Source organism: Apodemus sylvaticus, chromosome 7, assembly GCF_947179515.1.
Source record: "Apodemus sylvaticus chromosome 7, mApoSyl1.1, whole genome shotgun sequence".
NCBI lineage: Eukaryota > Metazoa > Chordata > Mammalia > Rodentia > Muridae > Apodemus > Apodemus sylvaticus.
The window spans coordinates 62,231,530-62,253,728 of NC_067478.1; the positions used below are offsets into that span (position 1 = coordinate 62,231,530).

Sequence of the window (22,199 nt, forward strand, 5' to 3'; positions counted from 1 at the left end):
AGTACGTCACAACTGATCAGAGAATGGAAGAGAAGAGACCGTGGAATGCCCACACACAAATGAGACATCTATATCACACCCCCTTCTTACAAGACTCAGGGAACATCATAGAAGCGATGGTATGGTATAAAGATTGTAAAAGCCTGGGCTGGAGAGATGGCTCAGTGCTCTTCCAGAGGTTCTGAGTTCAAATCCCAGCAATCACATGGTGGCTCACAACTATCTGTTCTGGACGGTAGACCACACTCTGATGGATGCCTCTACATGAGCAATACAAATTAGATTTAAGAGGAAAAAAGAGCACAGGAAGTTGGGAGCAGGTAGAGGGATGGAGGTGAATCTGGAGAGAGGATAAATGTGACCAAAATACATTGTATATATGTTCAAATTATTGAAAATATTATATTAATAAAAGTAACTTTAAGCATACTTGGTGTTAATAAGTAGATAGGGGAGCCAGGTGTTGAAGAATAGAACACTGCTGACCTCAAAAGCTGCGTGTGGGCTCTGTTCCTCTCTGTACTAGGGTCATCCAGTTCAACTTAAGCTTCATTTAAAAGCAAAGCCATCCGTAAATGCTACAAGATCAAACACACTATCCCTAACACCTAGGACAGTGAAAACTGTATCAAGGTCTCCTAGTGAATAATAATTAGTTTTCCACTCATCAGGCTACAAGAACCCTATTGTTTTAAGGAGTAAAGTCAAGTCAGTTTATTCCTAACAACTGACCTACTCCGAGCTTCTGGAGAATTCTGCTGGCTGCTCTTCCATTTTCTCTGGTTTGTGATGACCAGGAACCTTTTCATCTGGCATAACCTTTATAGCCCTACTGATCTGTGACCCGGAAAGGCTGTTCCGTGGGTGGGAAGAATTCTCTGTGTTTTTTCAGGGATTCTGGTATCTCTCTTTGCATCAGGTTTTGTTATATATATATTTTTTTTCACCTAGTATTACAGCTTTCACCTCTATATTTTTTCCCATCAGCATGTAATCCAGGTATAAAAGCTAAGCCTAGAAACAGTAGGGCTCAAGGTGACAAAATTTCATCAGTAACTGAGCAGGGACAAACCCTAGGCCTAACGGATCGCCACCTAGCGGCTGACTCTCAACTACACTTGTTGAACTACCTCGGAGCCCCGCCCACTACATAGCCAGGTCTCCAGAACTGCAGCTCGCTCGGACGAAGTAGGGCGGCGCTCTAAGCTCGCTCCGCTGGCTCTGACAGGTCTCCGAGTGACTCGAAGCCCCGCCTCCCAGGCTCCGTCCGAAGCGACGCCCCTCCTCCTCTGAGCTTGGAGCGCCTCGAATCCCCGCCTGCCGAACTCCGCCCAGCAGGCCGCTTTTACAGACCGTGGAGCGGCTCAGGCCCCAACTCTCGAGTTCTGCCTTGTCCCGTGTGACTAGAGGCCCCCGAGGTCATGCATGCCAAGCCCGCTCTGCCGTCCGCTCGGACAGGCTATGGAACTCTTCGAGGACCGGTCTCCCGAAGCTCCCTCGGTTACCTCTTAGACTAGGGCACCGAAGGCTCCGCCTCTCGAGCGCCGCCCCGCCCTCGGCTCCTACAGGCTTTGGAGCATCTCCAGGCCCCGCCTCACGAGCTCCGCCTCCTCCGCTGCATTGACAGCACGAGCCTCGCAGCCCAGCCCCGCCCCGTATCCCCGGACCGGCTGTCCACGGGGCACTGCAGGGACTTCGGGCCCCCGGGACTGGCTTCTGCGGTCGTCATGACGGCTGCTGTGTTCTTTGGTTGCGCTTTCATCGCCTTCGGGCCCGCGCTCGCTCTTTACATCTTCACCATCGCCACCGACCCTTTGCGCGTCATCTTCCTCATCGCCGGGTGAGGCTGCGCTGTGTCCCGGACACCGCGGGTCCCTCCCATTCCTGAGTTCCCACGACCCCGGGATCCCCATCTCCCAGTGGCTCCAGCTTGTGGGACAGTCCAGGACGGAGAGGACCGGAGGCTCTTCTGTTCCTGGGAGGGTCTGAAACGAGCAGGCCCGTAGGCTAAGCAGGTGCCCCTTGACTTCAGTGGACTACTTGGGAACACATAGATACAATTGTGTATGAAGCCTTTGTCTTTCTGTAGGGATCTCTCATTTCACCCAGTGCTCAGTGGCATCGATGAGTCGTTCTCACTCTCTGCCATTAAATCACCTGAGGATCAGATACTTATTCCCTGCCCCCTACCCCCACATCTGAGCATGCTATTCAGGCTCAGATTTTCTTTGTAGGCGTCTGGCTAATGGTTAGGGGTGCAGTTAAGGAGAAAAGGAGAAAACACAGTAACACCTGACCAGGTATATCCTCCTGGGAGCTTGGTAAATACTGAACTCTGCTAGTGAATGTGGTCTCGGTCTCTGCACTTGCCAGAAGTTTGCAGCGTCTGAACTTTCCATGATATTAATGCAGGCTTTAGGTATTTGTTTTCTTTCAGAAAAAGACACTTAACAATATCTAACCATTAAATTTATATTTTCTGGTGAATTTTGAGGATATGAAATTTGCAACCGTTACTGGTTGTATATTTCTATGGCACACAAAACATCTCTTAGGAAAAATAGTCTGCAGCCAAGTTCCTCTTGTCAGTCCTTGACAGATCATGTCCTAGTGTGCAGAGGACAGGGTCACTGAATCAGTCTTGTTAAGCACATCTGACATTGCTCTTGGACTACTTGTCTCACTGGAGAAGAAATTCTGATCTAAAACACCACTTATGAGGATTGTAGTAAAAGTGGTCTGTAACTCAAGCAGGTTTTGATTTAGTCATGATTAAGCCTGTGCTTCTGTTAACTTGGGAGTTTTTTCTTCTACGTTCCAGTGCTTTCTTCTGGTTGGTGTCTCTTCTGCTTTCATCCGTTTTTTGGTTCCTAGTGAGAGTCCTTACTGACAACAGAGATGGACCAGTACAGAATTACCTGCTCATCTTCGGAGTGTTGCTCTCTGTCTGTATCCAAGAGCTGTTCAGGTTCGCATATTATAGGCTGTTAAAGTAAGTTAAGTGTTTGCTTTATTTCCCAGTTAGACTTGAATTATAATTTGGTGATTGCTACATGTTTAGCCTGAAACTATCGAGTATTTCATTTTATAATCTGGCTTGCTTGCATGCCCTCCTGATCCTCCTTATCTTCCTTTCTCATTCCTCCTAAAAGTGTTTCTTGAGAATTTTCCCAATGCCAGACACTTTGTGAAAGCTGAGGTACAAAGGTGGTTAAGAGACGAAGCTCTGGCCTGGTGGAGCTTAGAATGGGAGGAAACAGGCAAGATATGAATGAACAAAAAATCCTCTATTGAAGAAAAATAACCCAGGGAAATAATTACTGAAACAATAAGGAGCCTTTCCATTTGAACTTCCTGCTTCCCTCCTACTGCCTCAAGAAAATTATTCTTATGGAAATTATGCCTTCCATTATTTTGACTATTGTGAGAAACAGAAGCACATTTAAAAATATATTCTATAGTTTCAAGTCTGCAAATGAAAAATACATTTAAAAAAAGCCTGAGCCATGAGCTCTCCTTTTGGGGTTAGGGTGTAGTGAATATATTTAAATTGATTTCTTATGCTATACTTTATTTATTTATGCATTTATTTATTTATTTGACTAAAACACAACTGTCATTGCCTAACATTTATCTTCTATAACTGCTGTGCTGTCTAAAACTGCTGAATGACACCTGAAATATATGGATAGTTTTGCAACCTAATTCAGTTTTTATATAACATTGGCACAATAACTATTTTGTGATAAAAGGCTAAGATAATCACTGCTACAGGGTTTTTGTTTGTTTGTTTTACCCCCGCCCCACCACACCAGCTTCTCCATGGAAGCTAGGGGAGAGTTCTACCACTGACCTACACCCTCAGCCCTACTATGGGGTGTTTGTTTTTGTTTAAAGAAGAGTTTCTCTGTTTTTAAAATATTCTGAAATGGTGCATTTAGGGGGCTAGAGATGTAGCCTTTGGTTCATAGCTTCATAGTGATTTTGAAGCTAGCCTAGTTACATAAACCATCTCAAAAACCCAAACAAGAAGAAAAAAAAACAAATATCTTAAATGCATAATTTCAAGAATTGAGAAAACTTGCCTCATGTTACAGAGTTCCTGAGGAAATGTTGCGGCACTGACAGTTCCCTGTTAATATTAGGAAGTGAGAAAGCACGAAACAATGAGTTTCTGTGTTCCAATGAACAGAGTAGATGACTGACTGTGCAGGATGTCTCATTCTGTCTTCTGAAATTCCCTTGTTATATTTGTTTCCAGATTCTAAGAACAAAACTTAAAAGTTCCAAGTATTAAGCCTTCTAAAACTACTTATAAATCACTTTCTTATCTATCATCTATCTATCTATCTATCTATCTATCTATCTATCTATCTATCTATTTATCTAGCACTGTCCTAGAACTTGGTCTCAAACTCTAATTTAGAGATGGACCTGCCCTGCTTCTTCTTCTTCTTCTTCTTCTTCTTTTTTTTTTTTTTTTTCTGATTTGGTTTTATCGAGACAGGGTTTCTCTGTGTAGCCCTGGCTGTCCTGGAACTCACTCTGTAGACCAGGCTGGCCTCAAACTCAGAAATCTGCCTGCCTCTGCCTCCCAAGTGCTGGGATTATAGGTGTGCGCCACCACCACCCAGCTCACTGCTTCTTAAATGCTGGGATTGAAGGCATGCACTGTCACATCTGACTTATAACATATATATGTATATGTATATATGTTATATATATGTATATGTGTAATATATATATGTATATGTGTAATATATAAGTATGTGTGTAAGTATATATATATATATATGGAGATTAAAAATATATTCACTGGGCAATGGTGGTGCATGCCTTTAATCCCAGCACCTGGGAGGCAGAAGCAGGCAGATTTCTAAGTTCGAGGCCAGCCTAGTCTACAGAGTGAGTTCCAGGACAGCCAGGGCTACACAGAGAAACCCTGTCTCAAAAAAAAAAAACAAAAAAAAAAGAAAGAAAGAAAATATATTCAATATTTATATATATGGCATATTATCAAGGGATCTCTATACAAAATAAACACAAATTTTTAGTTTTACAGTTATTGTTATTTTGTTATTGTTTGCTTTATTTCAAAACATGATCTCTCATAGCCCTAAATGGCTTCCAAATCAGTATGGATCTGAGAATGACCTTGAATTTCTGACCATCTTGCCTCCACCTCACAAGTGTTAGGATTTCAGTCACTGGCCACCATGCCTAGGAACTTAATATATTCCTGATTGCAAGAAAGATGTGACCCAGATATTAGTGTGGCTCTCTTTATATTTCTCTGGAGCAGCAACCAACTACACTGTCCAATTTTTCCCAATAAAACAAATCTACCTACTAGAGGAATGCTGTTAATGATGAATTCATCCCTATGAGTTATATTTAATGCTAATAATCTATATCAACAAACATATAATTTAATCATTAAATTGGGGAATATTCTGTGCTTTCAAATAGGCAACACTGAAATAGCTGTTCTTATAGTTCATCTCACCTGCTTTTGTTTCAACAATGACTGATAACAAAGTGCTTTAGTAAACATACTGTACAGTAAATATAATTTAAGTATCCTTTCAGGGTTTCTCTGTGTAGCCCTGGCTATCTTTTAAATGGATGCAGAAGTTTTGGGCAGTAGGTTTTACTAACAAGAGACAGTAATATAACAAGCCCCACATAGCGTTCCTAATATATGTCTGTAGCATGATGGTTGGGGACGGAGGCAGATTCTTGGTACATTTGTGACCTGGCAGTAACTGAAGTGTGGATATGATCACTCTGAATTGATTTCGTATATTCTAATGACAACATTTTATCATATAGAATATTATAAAAATATTCTGCTTTCCATCCTGAGTCATATTTGGGAATATGAAACAGAAATATAAAATATTTTTAAATCAGAAAACTATATGATTAAGAAGCAACATGAAAATTTGACCTCTCAGTATATCTATCATCTTGCTGCTTTAAGAAATTTTATGGGAGTAGGAGGGGGGCAGCCTATCGGTGTCACTCAGTGACACATGTCACTTGTGCTTGCATGTTTAAGATGTGCTTGCATGTTCCTGAATCTAAAGAAAAAATATGTTACTAGAGGGGTGAGAACACTCTTGGTTCTTCATGAGAAAGAGGGAAGGAGGAATGAGAGTAAGGACAGTGCAGAGGAAACTGTGACAGAATGCCAGTACAGTGGAGAGCAAGACTGAAGACTCTGGGAAGTACAAAAGTCAAAGAGGTAGATCCCTCAGGATGATGAAATAAATACTCCTTGGGCTCAGAAATTAGATCATTGATCTTATTCCTATGAACTCAATCCATATTGGCTTGCCTCTATTATTTTTAATTTTTTCCTTTTATGGAAACATCAGCTAGATGGAGTTGGCAGAAATCTCACTTGACTTCAGTCATTAAAAATGTCCTGGATCAGGTTTGGAGGAACTCACTTTTAATCCCAGTCTTTGGGAGGCAGAGGAAGGCAGACCTTTGTGAGTTTGAGGCCAGCCTGGTCTACATATTGTGTTTTGGGACATCCAGGCCTATGTAGAGAGACCCAGTCTCAAACAAACAAAAAACCCAAAACAAACAACAACAATAACAAAGGAATATTGGGCTTGACTAAAATGGACCCTGGACTGAGCAGCCTGATGTAAAACTTTGTTGATATCTAGTTTTGAAGAGTCCTGTGACCTCCTTCATATACTGCCTTTTAAAAAGTAAAAACAACAAAATATTTGTATGTTTCTTTTAGAAAAGCCAATGAGGGTTTGAAAAGCATAAACCCTGAGGAGACAGCTCCATCGATGCGACTGTTGGCCTATGGTAAGTTAGACCCTGTGATGTCATGAAGAAAAATCATAGAAGTGCTGGAGAATGTCTCAGCAGTTAAGAGCACCTACTGCTCTTGCAGAGGACTTGAGTTCAGTTCCCAGCACCCACATAGTAGCTCACAACCACCTCTAACTCTAGCTGTAGGGCATCCAACACTTGCAGAACCTACATATGGTGCATAAACTCAAGCATGCCTAAACACACACACACACACACACACACACACACACACACACACACACACACACGCACGCACGCACGCACGCACGCACGCACGCACACACACACACACTAGATCTAGGTCTCTATGTAGATTTAGCTCAGTCTGGTCTGGGCATCTCCCCTTGCAGCAAGTTACTCCCTCACAGTTTGGCTACAATAAACCAAGGCCAGGGCCTTCAGCACACAGCCCTCCTCTTCCTCTGCTCCCCTGTGCCCCTCCCTTGTTCATTTATCCACTCATCCTGCTCTGCACTTCCTTACTCCTCCACTTTCTCCCAGCCTTCCAGAGCTGGCTGGCCGCTGCTTCAGCAACAGCAGGTTTGTTTCCTTCCCTTCTTCCTTCCAGGCCAAAGAACCAAACCCTCCTCACCCTTGCAGCAACACTTTCTCTTCTGCTGTAGTAACTAAGCCATGCCTTACACATGCTGAGAACGCTGACCCTGCCCTGCAGTGAAACAGTATTCCCCAGTCCTTGCGAATGAGATTTGAAGGATCTCATAACAGGAAAAGGCTTACCGGTGTTTTTCTTCCTCTTTAGTTTCTGGCTTGGGCTTTGGAATCATGAGTGGAGTGTTTTCCTTTGTGAACACCCTGTCTAACTCCTTGGGGCCAGGCACAGTGGGCATTCATGGTGATTCTCCTCAGTTCTTTCTTAATTCAGGTATGTGTCGTAGCTGTGCATGTGCAGGGTTCTGCTCTAAAGGGCCATCTGTATTACATTCAATGCTTCAGAATTCAAGTGAATGACATTTATGCTAAGCCTTTTCTTACAAAAAGATTTCTTTCTTTCTTTCTTTCTTTCTTTCTTTCTTTCTTTCTTTCTTTCTTTCTTTCTTTCTTTCTTTCTTTCTTTCTTTCTTTCTTTCTTTCTTTCTTTCTTTCATGTCTATGAGTACACTATTGCTTCCTACAGACTCACCAGAAGAGGGCACCGGATCCCAGATGGTTGTGAGCCACCAGGTGGTTGCTGGGAATTGAATTCAGGACCTCTGGAAGAGCAGTCATCTCTCCAGCCCTATGTTAAGCCTTTTAAAGGCAAGATATTCTTAGGCACCATAAGTGAAGGACCTGGGAGTGGGGGCGGGGCTTTGATTGGGGTCCTTTGGAATGTTACAGGAATTTTTCTTGCATAAGAATTATAAATATATTTTATAGTTGAAACATTAGCAGTTAACTTTTATGAGATATCTTCTCTTTATTTTGGGATTTTATATTTATTTTTAACATAAGCCTGTAAGCCCCTGTTTTTCTTCTTGTTTAGTGCTAGCGACTCAGTATAAGACCCCCTAGCCCTAAATTCCAATCTTTGATTTATCTATAACTTATTGCTGTTTATGATAGGCAGTATGATATGGTCTTTCAATTCAGAGTGAAAAATAGTAAGCAAATTGATCTTTCTGTGCAACAATGCAGTAAAAAAAAGGACCAACTCTTTTCACATTGCGTTTCTGTCTCTAGCTTTAAGTTATAGTACAATGATAACAAGTTTGTTTTATAATCAGAATATTAGTTAGGTTCAGATCAATAGCAGTTTTATCATTGAAATAAGGGAATTCATATACCCATATTTTTCAATTAAACCAATGTTCACACCCAGGCTAAAGCTCATTAGGGAGGTTACCATCTTTAGGGAAATACCACCAAAAAAATAGTTTTACAGTAGCTTTTAATTGAATAAAAAGGTTAGAGAAATGATCAAGTTTAAAAGCTGCAGTAGCTTAGAGCCATCTGTTGTTCATCATGCCGTCCCCGAGCAAGGTGAAGGTCCTCTACCATTCTGCTTCCTTGTTAGTTCAAATCTTAGCCTCTCCTGTGGACATCAGTGCTGTCAGTCTCTCAAGTGAATCCATTCTCTGTGTAGCCAGCAAGTTATTAATCTTCTCTGTTTGAAAAGTCTTTGACTTTCTGAGGCCTACACCATACAGTTCAGACCATTTAACTCCAGCTCTGAGTTAAGAGAAAGTATGTTAATAGGTCATACTTGATGCTGCCTCCAACAGAGCAGATTACCTTCTAAACTGGAATATTTCTGACATATAATTTAAATGGTAATAATATTACATTTTTAAAAACAATGAATGCAGTTTTTTAATGAATGCAGTTTTAATGGCTAATTCTGTTAGAATTTAATAGAAATTAGTAAGATACCTTCTGTGTTTCTTGTAAATTTTCTTATAGTTTACATTGTTGCAGGAGCCTGTTCCCTTACATCCTCTATTGCCACAGGTTTTTGTCCTCTAGATGGTGCTAATTCCCTTCAGAAAACCAACTGTTTTCAAGGCCAGCTTAAAATGAATCCCTTGGAAAAGTAGATTTGTTCCTAAAATGGTAATTAGAATAAGTAAGGAGTATGGGGTTGTTAATTAGCATCTCTGTGTGTGTCAGTTGTGTTAATAATGCACATACTATATGATACCTGTATATACATGAATGTTTATGTTGCAGACAGGCATAGTTTATGAGGTACACATATAGTGTACTTACATATAACTTACACATAAGTGTAAGTTAGTTCTTTGTTATCTGTGGTTGTGGAGCAGGACAACAGTAATTAGACTCATTGCTGTTTCTTGGAAATGTTTGGTAGAGAAGAAAGTATGGGATTATGGTCCCAAGTTCAGGTTATATCCTGTATCATTAATTTAATATTTGGGGAGAAGTTCTTTTAATTATTTAAGTATGCAGTCTACAAATAATTATTAAAAATTTCTCCATACCTTTTGACTATAAGAACAAAGACCTAACTACACAAAGCATAAAATAAATGTTACAGAGGAAGAGTAGTGTAACACACACAGACACTGTGCAGTTCTTTGCCTATGTCCTATGTATCTTTGATTAGTGTCATTAAGAAATAAGTAAAACTAAACCCAGTATTATAAAATATAGCAAGATCTCTTATCATTGAGCTATCTCTTCAGCCCCATGTTTTTCTTGATAAGAATAGAATAAAGTAAATGTTAGCAGCAGAGTGCCTGAAGGACTTTTAGGATTTTATATGTTGGGTTTAATGAGAAAGGTTTAGCAATGGAAAGGAAGAACTCTACAGATGCTGTTAACACATTTTCATTTCTAGCTGGAATTCATTCTATCTGTTAATAAGTGTCAAAGCAGCATGCATGGAGTGTAACTGTATGCATCAGCATAGTTTAGATATTCAGGTCTCAGTTTCTTACCAGTTGTAGATGGAATAAACACTTCACATTTTGCTGTAGTAAAATTTAGTTCATGGTCAGTATTGGAATTTTGAGACAAAAGTCCCATTTCTCAAAGTCCCAACAGCTTAGGATTGGACACTGGTCTACTATATACCCAGATGAGATGAGCAATGTGAAAAGTTTGAAAGAGCTCACGAGGGAGAGGATCAGTCATGGAGGTCCAGGGACCCCCAAGTCTATCCTGAGAGCACTGACAAGAGCCTTGGGTTTGAGGAGAAGAAGGCTTGAGATGTGAGGGCAAAGCTGTGCATAGATGAACTGTCAGTGTGTAGTCCTGATTGGTCAGGGTCTCAGTCCTGGTCCTGCAAGATGGTCTAAAGATGTCCTATGGCTTGAGGGGATAAACAAGTTCTCATGAGATACTTGCCCCTGATTCAGGAGAGCACGGGAATCTCCCCAGTCTGGGGCGTGCTCTCGCCAGTCAGCTCTTCTATTTCTAGAATCCCAGATGAGTGCATGCTTAGGATGATGACTGGAGACGGTTTGGTCCTTTGGGGTCTGCAACAGGACACGAAAAAGCAGAAAGTAACTTGCCTCAGTTACTCTTATCTTTACCTTGAAGAGGAATCTCCAGTTTTTAAGACAGACTCTCCTTGAATGATTATCATGCCTACTACAGAGGTAAACAGGTATCCAGCAAGAAAGGAAACACACAAAAATAAAGGCAGCCATGCCATGCTACTGCCTGCATTCAGTTATCTGAGTAAGGAATCAGTATTTTTTAGCAAAAAAACAATTTCTCACTGTCTGTTATATGGTGATATCAAAGCCAGCCAGAATGTAGGGATGTTAGTAACATTAGTAACTAATATGCAGAAAGCTGAAGGTGGAGTAGCTTCTTGGAGAGTGTTCCTAACATTGAAAGAGCCTCAGGGCTCAGACTAGTGTCTCACCCATGTGAAAAGGGCACTGAGAAAATCCTTGTTGGATAATGAAGGACCAAAGGAAGAAAATCAATGTGATAATAAGATAGGGTCAGAGGAAGGAAAAATCTACAAGAGTCGAGGAATGGGTTTTATTCCATAGCCAAATACTCAGGAATCTTGGATAAACATGGTGACCCATGTTTACTTTTTCACCTGACACTCTACCTAAGGACCCGAGTCTGTAGAGCGGAGTGGGCTATTTTAGAAATGAAGGAGGTAGAGGCCCAGAGAGTTAAACAACTTGTATAAATTCACTCACATGGGATTCTAATTCAGAATTGCCTGACTTTAAAGGTACATACCCAGAATAGTCGTACATGGCTGCCTCCATACTCAGCAGATGTGTATCAAGTGTAATGGAATTGGAGGCCAGATGAGTGGTTTATACCTGTAATTCCCATACTTGGGAGACTGGGGCAAGCAGGATGCCAGTTGGTCTAGGGAACAGGACTCTCAACAACAAATTTATGGAAACTATGGAGAAGAAAATGTATCAGAGCAATACTTACTGAAAAAGTGACATTGTGCTGGGTTTATGTGTGTGTGTGTGCATGTATGGATGTTTGAGGACAACTTATGAAAATTAGTTCTTTCCTTTAAAAAAGTATACCTAGGTATTAAACATATATCATTAGATTTGGCAGCAAATACCTTTACCTGTTGAGTCATATTCTTGGCCCTATGTTTTGTCTTAAAACAAGAAGTAGGTGTGGTAGAATGGGGAGGGATGAATATTCAGGCAAAAAGGACAATCTGTATACATATATGTATGTGTGTATGTATACATATGTATGTGTGCACACATACATACACACACATACATAGAGGGAAAGGAAGGAGATGGAAGGATAGGGGGAAGGAAGGAGAGGAAAATGTTCTGTTTTTTGTTTGTTTGTTTGTTTTTGAGGGTGTCGTGTATCCCAGGCTAGTCTCGAACTTAATACGAACCTAAGGATGACTTTAAATGTCTGAGGCCCCTACTTCTGGCTCTACTCCCCCAGTTGCCGCACAATTATCCCTGGCTAGAGTTCTGTGATTCTGACATGAGGATGCAGTTGAAGATTTGTAGAGAATCTGCTTGGTCTTTTTGACCCAGGTATATTAAAGACCTAAACTTAGCCTCTGGGCATCTTAAGTAGCCTCAGTGTCACACCATTGGCATCTGTCCTTAGGAACTGTCCTCTTCAGACTGATGGCTGGACCTGAACTGAATCCTTCTAGTGTGGTCTGTCAGAGCCTGACATGAAGACATTGTCACAGAGATGTGACAGCTTACTGTCCTGAAGCTACACAGTTATACCTTTAAATATTGTTTTGAGGGTTTCTTACTTCATGTGAATAACACGCATGTTCACAGTATGTTTGTTCTCAGTCAGCACCATGGTCTTGAGATGGTCCATGTGGTGGGTCGGTCATATACAGCAGCTCACTTTGTGAATAAATTGTATTTTACTTCTCCATTTGTGGTAAGGGTGGGCATTCTTTTTTTGGGGGGGGTGTCATAATGAAGCCCTTTCTTTTTCTTTTTTTGGGGGAGTGTCATAATGAAGCCCTTTCTTTTTCTTTTTTTCTTCTTGTTTTTTTTTTTAATATTTTTATTAAAAAAACCCGCCGGGGCCTGCTGGACTCACCAGAGCACACTGGCTCCTCCAAGACGGCCTCCCAGGTGCCCCTCTGGCCTCTTGCAGGACCTGGAGATGTGGTGTTGTAGCCCAGGCTGTTCTGGATCCCGAAACGGATATCTGAAGGCTCCCTCCAGAGGCCTCAGGATCAAAACTAAATCAGGATCAAATAGATCATCTAAACAGTCCCATAACACCTGAAGAAATAAAAAGGGTCATAGAAAGTCTCCCAACCTAAAAAAGCACGGGACCAGATGGCTTCAGTGCAGAATTCTATCAGACCTTCATAGAAGACCTACCACCAATACTCTTCAAACTATTCCACAAAATAGAAACAGAAGGAACTCTACCCAACTCGTTCTATGAAGCCACAATTACGCTGATACCAAAACCACACAAAGATCCAACAAAGAAAGAGAACTTCAGGGCAATTTCTCTTATGAATATTGATGCAAAAATACTTAATAAAATTCTTGCTAACCGAATCCAAGAACACATCAAAATGATCATCCACCATGATCAAGTAGGCTTCATCCCAGGGATGCAGGGATGGTTCAATATAAGGAAATCCATCAATGCTATCCACTACATAAACAAACTCAAAGAAAAAAACCATATGATCATCTCATTAGATGCAGAAAAAGCATTTGACAAAATTCAGCATCCTTTTATGCTAAAAGTCTTGGAAAGAACAGGAATTCAAGGCCCATACCTAAACATCGTTAAAGCAATATACAGCAAACCGGTAGCCAACATCAAACTAAACAGAGAGAAACTTGAAGCAATCCCACTAAAATCAGGACTAGACAAGGCTGTCCTCTCTCTTCATATCTTTTCAATATATGTTCTATATTGAAAGTTCTAGCTAGAGCAATTAGACAACATAAGGAGGTCAAGGGGATACAAATTGGAAAGGAAGAAGTCAAATTATCACTATTTGCAGATGACATGATAGTCTACTTAAGTGACCCGAAAACCTCCACCAGAGAACTCCTACAGCTGATAAACAACTTCAGCAAAGTGGCTGGTTATAAAATCAACTCAAGCAAATTAGTTGCCTTCCTATACTCAAAGGATAAGCAGGCTGAGAAAGAAGTTAGGGAAATGACACCCTTCACAATAGCCACAAACAATACAAAGTATCTTGGTGTGACTCTAACCAAACAAGTGAAAGATCTATATGACAAGAACTTCAGGTCTCTGAAGAAGGAAATCGAAGGGTGGGCATTCTTTGTTTTTGCAGCAGTGCTGGTATAAATATTCTTGTATCTCCTTGTGCACATTTATAAGAATGCCTGCTTGCCAGGATTCTGAAACTTGACCATTCATCAATTATCTCGGAAGGCTGTTGAAACTGGCTTCTGCCCCCTGCTTCTGATTCATGGGTGAGATGGGCACCAGTAAGTTGCACTGATAACAAGTCCCCAGGCTCGTGATGCCTTGATCTGAGAACTAACTGGGTTGGGGTATAGACTGAGTACGTACTGTAGCTTAAATTTCTTGCTGGATTGACATAGACACAACTATTCTCCTTTGCTTGGCAATGCCAGGTGATTTTTCCTTCAATCAGGGTAGAATGGAACTCTAGCCTGGTGTTTTTCTGTCTGGTGGGTTAAAGTTCTTGGTCTCTTTATTATGTGGCAGGAAAAGGAAATCTATGTGCCCTTTTCATGTTAAAGTCAACAGAATATATAGGGCTTGCCTGATTTAAAGAAAAAAAGAATGTTATTTCAGGACACAAGACACAGGGCACAAGAAGAATCTTAGATAATTATAGTGATTTCTAATTGTACTCTTTTTAAATTTTTTATTACATTATTTTCTAAAAAGTTCTAAAGAAAATGCCCCCTTCAGTGCAGAGGTGTTTTTAGATAGGAGATGTTTTGTTCAGTTGAGAAAATTCTGTTTTCATGGGGCTGCAGGCTAGTTCAAAATAAGCTGTGTTGGAGCTGGAGATAGAGCTCAGGGGTTAAGAGTACTTGCTGTTCTTCTGGAGGACCCAGGTTCAATTCCCAGGACCCACAAAGTAGCTCACAACTGTCTTTAATTCCATTCCCAGGAGATCCTGTGCCTTCTTCAGACCTCTTCCATCACTAGGCATATTTGCAGACATATCTGCAAGCAAACCACCTATGCATATAAAAATGAATGTGTTTTAAGCAAATAGTTGTATAGATTTTATACTAATCTCATTGCATACCTCGGAGAACCTTTTTTGAAAGCCAAATCCAAGTTGGGATTTGTCAACCAGGCCCATGTTCTAGAGGAATAGCTGCTACAAAGGCTGGACTCCACTTCCAGGAAGATATGCTTCTTCAACAGTCAACTCAGAGTTCCCCTCAAAGCCAGTTCTGGGCACTGGTGGTCAGGTTCTGGGACTGCAGCCAGGGGACCCTCAGAGCTGGTGGACAGTCATGGGGTCTACTGGATTTGGTGTCTGTTGTCTGCAGGCCCGGCCACTAACTGCTGCCTTGTCTTTCAGCTTTCATGACGCTGGTTATCATAATGCTGCACGTGTTCTGGGGCGTGGTGTTTTTTGATGGCTGTGAGAAGAATAAGTGGTACATCCTCCTCACAGTTCTCCTGACGCATCTGGTGGTGTCCACCCAGGTGAGTGCTGGCCCTGTGCTCTTGGTGCTTGTGGAGCTCAGGTGCAGACATCTGAGTGGTGGATTCCACCCCAGATGAGGGACAGGCTCATGGGGACATGAGTTCAAGCTAGGGAAGCCCTGTAAGTGGACATGGGTCCTGCCATTCTTAGTAGAGTGACAGTCACTGTCAATATGGGGTCTGTCTCAGAAGAGATCTTTCCCATATGGTAGCTGCATTGTGCTTGTGTTATGAAGCGTATTGTGTCTGAAGCAATTTTCCTTCATTACAAATCCCTTAGGATGCACATTTTAGTAAGTTTAAATCGCTACATGAAAATTACTTTCATCTGACTGGTTAATCACTTCCCTTTGTTGTTGTCTGGCTGTTGTCAAGCTTTCTTAACCGTTTATGTGCATGGAACTTTTACCCTGTGTTTAAGTTTTGAGGCAGGGAACTGTGAAGTCAATTGGTGTGAGTATTTTGAGGGCTTGACACAGATTGCTGAAGCATGCTCTGTAAGCTGGTGACCCCTTCACTTTCTGACCAGTCGCAGAAGTGTTGGATCTGCTCCTTACTGACATTGTAACAGTGCCAGTTCACAAAGTAAAGTGTAAGACACTTGTCAGATTTATTTTTAGAGCAGTGTGCAATGATTTGGATTTAACTGGTAAATTGTCATTCAAATACACGACAATTATCAAAATGACCCTGCCATGGCCCTGGCTAGATGCTTTCCACATTTTACACACAATACTGAAAAGGTTTCTCCTGTGCCAGGGAGGTGGATCAGCAAGTAGAAGAAGGGCTGTCTAAGCAAGCTTGATGACTCGAGTTTGAGCCACAGAGTCCATTATGGAAAGACAGAACCAACTTCCACAAGTTGTCCTCTGATCTCCACAGCTGCATCTTGACCTGTGCATTACACATATACACAAATGATAATAATAATAATAAAATGATATTTTAAAATGTCTCTACTGATGGAACCTTCCTTCTGATTATTTAGAGCTTGTATTATATTTTCTCCCCTGGGCTTCTTGCCCTTTAATCCAACTAAAATGCAATTTTTTTTTTTGCCTCTTACATGGTTAATCAGGTAGTATCTGTGGATACTAAAGTCATCTTTAATGTGATGGCATCTTTGTAAAGCCAAACAAGGATTTGTGTTTCTAGCCGAGTCTGGGCTACAGAGTAAGATCCTATCTTAAAATATAAAAAGAGGGAAAAGTTATGTGTGTGGGGGGTATTCTGACACACACCTGGAAAGGACTGCTTTGACCCACTGCCCTAAGAGCAGCCTAGCTGGGAGAGGTCACCTCAGTAAGAGAAAGGCAGGGAGGACTGGGATGAAAAGCAGTGAGGCATGAGGAATGGCTGGGTTCAGGAATCAGGTGCCAACAGTGGAGCCAGGAGTGCCTCCTCAGAGCAGATGAGATGTGACAGGAAGAGGAGCCAAGACACAGTGTGTTCAAGGCTTTTGGCCTGGACAACTGAGAGGATAGAGTTGTCACCAACTGAGACGGAGGGCTTGAGAAGGGCGTTCACGGGTTCTGTCCGGAGCGATTACTGTGGAGGTGTTAACTATCCAAGAGCAGGTAAAAGACGGGAAAAGATTAACCTTCGGGGATGAGTTTGGTTGAGAAAAGGTAATTCAAAGGATTTTGGATAAACAGATGCTCAAACCTGAGTCCCGTGATCTCCATCATTGAGATTAGGCTACAGAGGAGGGACCAACAAAGAAGTGCAGGGAGTAACTGAAAACTGGGGGGACATGGGGAAACCCAGGGAGCTGGGTGTCCTCAGTGAGGAGGGGAGACCGGCTTGAGAAGCTTCAGAGGAGAGCCCAAAGTCTTGTTTGCTGTAAAGTGGACTCTTACTCCTAATTATGGCATCTTTGGATCTGACGTGTACCATTCACAGTAAGTTTGTTCCTGCCCACTGCTACCAGTCTCTTTCCAAGGCTGGTGCTTTTCAAGCATTCACCTACCATCAAGCCAGAAATACAAGAGCCAGTCTTGGCATCTTCCTCACATTGAGTCCATCAGTGAGCCCTGTGAGCTTACCTTATCCACTTTCTGTGTGCACCATACCTCCCTAAATCACCACACCATACTCTCCTCACCAGTGCAGTCTCATCTCCTGACTCACCAGTCCCTCTAATCCATTTCATGGAGGCTAACAATCAAAACCAGTCATTATCATCCCAATCCAAACCTTCTATAGACCATGCATCACACAGAGGAACATTCATATCACTTAGCCTTCACAGTTGCCTGACCTCATCTGCTCCTCCATTCCTAAACTGTATTCCTACTGCTCTAGTTCTCATCTGTATCCAGCTCTGTTCTCACCTTTGCTCCTCCCATGCCAGCCAGCACAGGGCTAGTTCATTCCTCTTCTTTTCTGTCTCAGGTTAAGTGCCACTTTCTCAGCACCTCCAGAAGCCCTTAGCGTAGATTACCTTGTTCTCATCCTAGCATTTGTCACATCTGTGCTATTCTATCTTTTTTTTTTGTGTTTCCTTTTTTTCTTGGTTATTAGAGACAGGGTTTCTCTGTATAGCCCTGGCTGTCTTGGAACTTACTCTGTAGACCAGGCTAGCCTCGAACTCAGAAACCTGCCTGCCTCTGCCTCCCAAGTGCTGGGATTAAAGGCGTGCGCCACCACTGCCCAGCGTCACTATTCTATCTTAACATCAATCACAATTTCTAATTCATTTGTTTCTTCATTATCTGATACTTATTAGTCTAAAAGTTCCATCAGGATGAAGTCTTGTCCTTAGTAATGTCAAAGCACCTTTTAGCCCTCTGTATCATGCTTTGGTGTTGGGGATTGAATCCAAGGCTTCATGCATAATAAACAAGTGCTCTGCCGTTGAGTTATGTTGCTGTTAGTGTTTTATAATGAATAAACTTTTGGAATCCATAGAAATTGCACAGCCAAAAACTAACTCCGTTTCCTCATGTTATTTTGAATACTAATGGTTCATATTAAAGTAATCTAGATGTACCTGACTTCCTTGTAAATTCTTAAAGCCAACTTAACACAGAAATGGGTATAAATTAGGCATATGCTCCGTGTGTTTTCTGTTAAGTATCACGTTAGGTCCGGATTGCCATTTGAGTCGAGCAAAGTTCAAGTTCACAGACCACTGTCTGCTGAGGGGATTATTCTCTGTGCCTTCCAGACACAGATATGACATTCATCTCATGTATGTGAGACAGTCCACCTGTTGGAAGCATTGTGTATTTTCCCCTATCTCTATTCTGCATGTTTAATAAGTTTGTGCTTTTACCCAAACTGATTTATTTTTCCCTTGCAGACCTTCCTAAGTCCTCACTATGAAGTGAATCTGGTGGCAGCATATATAATCATGGTGCTCATGGGCATCTGGGCATTTTATGTTGCTGGAGGAAGCTGCCGGAGCTTGAAGCTCTGCCTGCTCTGCCAAGACAAGGACTTTCTTCTTTACAACCAACGCTCCAGATAACCTCTGACAGTTGGCACCTCCAAACAGCAGCCTGCGTCTTTAGAGGAAGCACAACTGAGCCCTGTTCTAAAAAGCTCCTTCGTCTTGGAACTTTGAAGCAGCAGAACTGTCTAGCCTGGAACTGTCCTGTGCTTTCACACAGCAGCCTCTGGAAGAGCTGCAGTGTGGCCTGCAGCCTGGCTGCACATCTGAGGCATCTGGGAAAACAAAGACTGATGCTTCTGGGCTTCTCCTCCAGACTCGATTATCCTGGATGTGTGGTACAGCTGAGAGTCACTGGAGTCCAATGGAAAGTCCCAGAGAACACCCAAAGGTTGTTCAGTATTGGTCTCCTGAGCCAACTTCAGCTGAGCAAGTAAATTTCTGAATGTGGTAACCTGGGTGGCCCTTGTCTTTTTATGTACTGATGCCACAGACTACAGGGCTGTTCTGTCTGTGGATGGGTTTGCTAGCCTTCAGCAGCACCATAGGCTGTGCCTTTAAATGTAGTAGCCCACACTGACATTATATCTTAGCCAAGGTGAGGTCTATACATAACCTGTATTTTTCTCGTTATTTCTTCCATTTTAAGTTATTCTTCCTCAGGCACTAAATTATTTATTTGAGTATAAATCCAGGTTCTTTAGGATTAATTATAAGCTGACTTATTAATTATAAGACTTGGTAGAGTCTAAAATTATATTCCTTGAAAGAAATCGGCAGTACAATTTGTGTGGATTCCAAAAGTTTATTCATTATAAAATACTAACAGCAACCATAGATTCCTCAGTTGACAGCTGCTGTGTGTGCTGTTTGAAGGTGGGCTTTTCAAGGTAAAGGTCACCATTTTTATCACTGAGAATCTGGGCAGGGAGATGAACAACGTACTATTAGCAGATCTTCTCTGGATTTTGGGAGAAACCAAAACTGTAGCTAAACCACAAAGTAGTGTGACATTGGAACTTCTCATTTGCTACTGTGACACCAAACAGCGCCATCACCCTAATGGTACAGGGTAAAATTGGAGATAGACATGAAGCTGCCAGATTTCAAGCTGGCGTGTCACTTTTCATCTTCAGCAGTTTGCCTGGGTTCTGGCTACTGTGACATAAACAGCAGTCCTTTTATAGGACTTCCCAGGGGCTTCCTTAGCCTGCCAGACAAGTCCTCTGCGTCCTCTGGAAATGCTACTGCACTGTGAGTCTACCGTGGAAACTGTTCCCAGTCCAAGTCTTTTAGGAGCTTAGGTTGTAAAGTAGAAATGACCTCTTCATGTAAGTGATGCCTTGGTGAACCCAGCATACATGTGCACTATCTGTAAGAACCAGGGACAGCACCGAGAGGGCTTGACAGTGACATTGAAGATGAGCATGATAGCACCATGGCGACAAGAAGAATGGACAAGTTTGAAACAAAGATGCAGCCAGTGTTTCGAGATCACTAGAATCTTACCCAGGAACTAAACCTTAATTGATGAACTCCCACCACACTTAAAATATTTGAGTGTCTGTGTAGAGATGCAAGAGTTATAAAGCTTCTAGCAAGACTACGTGACTATACACCATTTTTATCTCCTGAAAGGTTACTTCAGCTCTAAGTCATGTGGGTGCCTCTGCTGGACTTTGTTGGTTTATACATTCATATAAGATTTTCCCTGGACTAGAAAGACAAAGGCATAGAAAACAAACATCAAACTTGACTTTACAGAGCCAAGAACAAGAAGCCCTCAGGACTGGGATGTGTTCCTCGCTGCACATGTTATTCCTGCTGTCTTATGCACCTTGTATGTAGATAGTTTGATAAAATGTTTCTTGTTTGAGGCATGGAGAACCTGAGGATTTGACTGTCATTATACTTGAGCTCTAAGCAAGTTCTCTAAGTTTACCATGTTATTAGAAATGAGCAATTAAAAAATCTCAATTAATAAAAATTCAGATGCTGACCTCCAGTTGAACCAGCACTACTTGTTGAAAAGGCTATCTTTTTTCCACTGGATGGTTATAGCTCCTTTGTCAAAGATAAAAGTAGCCATAGGTGTGTGGGTTCATTTCTGGGTCTTCAGTTCTATTCCATTGATCTACCTGCCTGTCACTGTACCAATACCATGCAGTTTTTAATACTATTGCTCTATAGTACTGCTTGAGGTCAGGGAAACTGATTCCCCCAGAAGTTCTTTTACTGTTGAGAATAGTTTTAGCTATCCTGGGTTTTTTGTTATTCCAGATGAATTGGAGAATTTCTCTTTCTAACTCTATGAAGAATTGAGTTGGGATTTTTGATGGGGATTGCATTGAATCTGTATATTGCTTTTGGCAAGGTGGCCATTTTTACTATATTAATCCTGCCAATCCAAGAGCATGGTCGATTTTTCCATCTTCTGAGGTCTTCTTTGATTTCTTTCTTCAAAGACTTAAAGTTCCTGTCATATAGATCTTTCACTTGTTTGGTTAGAGCCACACTAAGATACTTTATATTGTTTGTGGCTATTGTGAAGAGTGTCATTTCCCTAATTTCTTTCTCAGCCTGTTTGTCCTTTGAGTATAGGAAGGCTACTGATTTGCTTGAGTTAATTTTATATCCAGCCACTTTGCTGAAGGTATTTATCAGCTGTAGGAGTTCTCTGGTGGAGTTTTTTGGATCGCTTAAGTATAGTATCATATCATTTGCAAATAGTGATAATTTGACTTCTTCCTTTCCAATTTGTATTCCTTTGACCTCCTTTTGTTGCCTAATTGCTCTAGCTAGAACTTCAAGTACTATATTGAATAAATATGGGGAGAGAGGGTAGCCTTGTCTAGTCCCTGATTTCAGTGGGATTGCTTCAAGTTTCTCTCCATTTAGTTTGATGTTGGCTACTGGTTTGCTGTATACTGCTTTTATTATGTTTAGGTATGGGCCTTGAATTCTTGTTCTTTCCAAGACCTTTAACATGAAAGGATGCTGAATTTTGTCAAATGTGTTTTCAGCATCTAATGAAATGACCATGTGGTTTTATTCTTTGAGTTTGTTTATGTAGTGGATTACATTGGAGATCAGCATGCAGAAGAATGCAAATCGATCCATTCTTATCTCCTTGTGTTAAGCTCAAACCCAAGTGGATCAAGGACCTACACATAAAACCAGACACACTGAAACTAATAGAAAAGAAACTGGGGAAGAGCCTTGAGCACATGGGAACAGGGGAAAAGTTCCTGAACAGAACACCAATAGCTTATGCTCTGAGATCAAGAATTGACAAATGGGACCTCATAAAATTACAAAATTTCTGTAAGGCAAAGGACACTGTCAAAAGGACAAAACATCAACCAAC

At 41.5% G+C, this 22,199-nt stretch overlaps 1 protein-coding gene across 3 annotated transcripts; it reads left to right on the plus strand.

Moving 5' to 3' along the window:
• The first annotated feature begins 1,641 nt into the window (after positions 1-1,641).
• On the plus strand, positions 1,642-19,286 carry LOC127688874 (gamma-secretase subunit APH-1B). 3 transcript variants are annotated; one of them, XM_052187958.1, is made up of 6 exons: positions 1,642-1,840; positions 2,822-2,992; positions 6,761-6,831; positions 7,601-7,723; positions 15,311-15,438; positions 18,743-19,286. In XM_052187958.1, exons 1-6 carry the CDS (start codon positions 1,728-1,730, stop codon positions 18,908-18,910), a joined length of 774 nt encoding a protein of 257 aa, XP_052043918.1. In that variant the 5' UTR covers positions 1,642-1,727; the 3' UTR covers positions 18,911-19,286. The 3 variants fall into 3 exon arrangements, with proteins under 3 accessions (XP_052043918.1, XP_052043919.1, XP_052043920.1); XM_052187959.1 differs by lacking the exon at positions 7,601-7,723 and having other exon boundaries at positions 1,643-1,840; XM_052187960.1 differs by lacking the exon at positions 2,822-2,992 and having other exon boundaries at positions 1,644-1,840.
• The last annotated feature ends 2,913 nt before the right edge of the window (positions 19,287-22,199 follow it).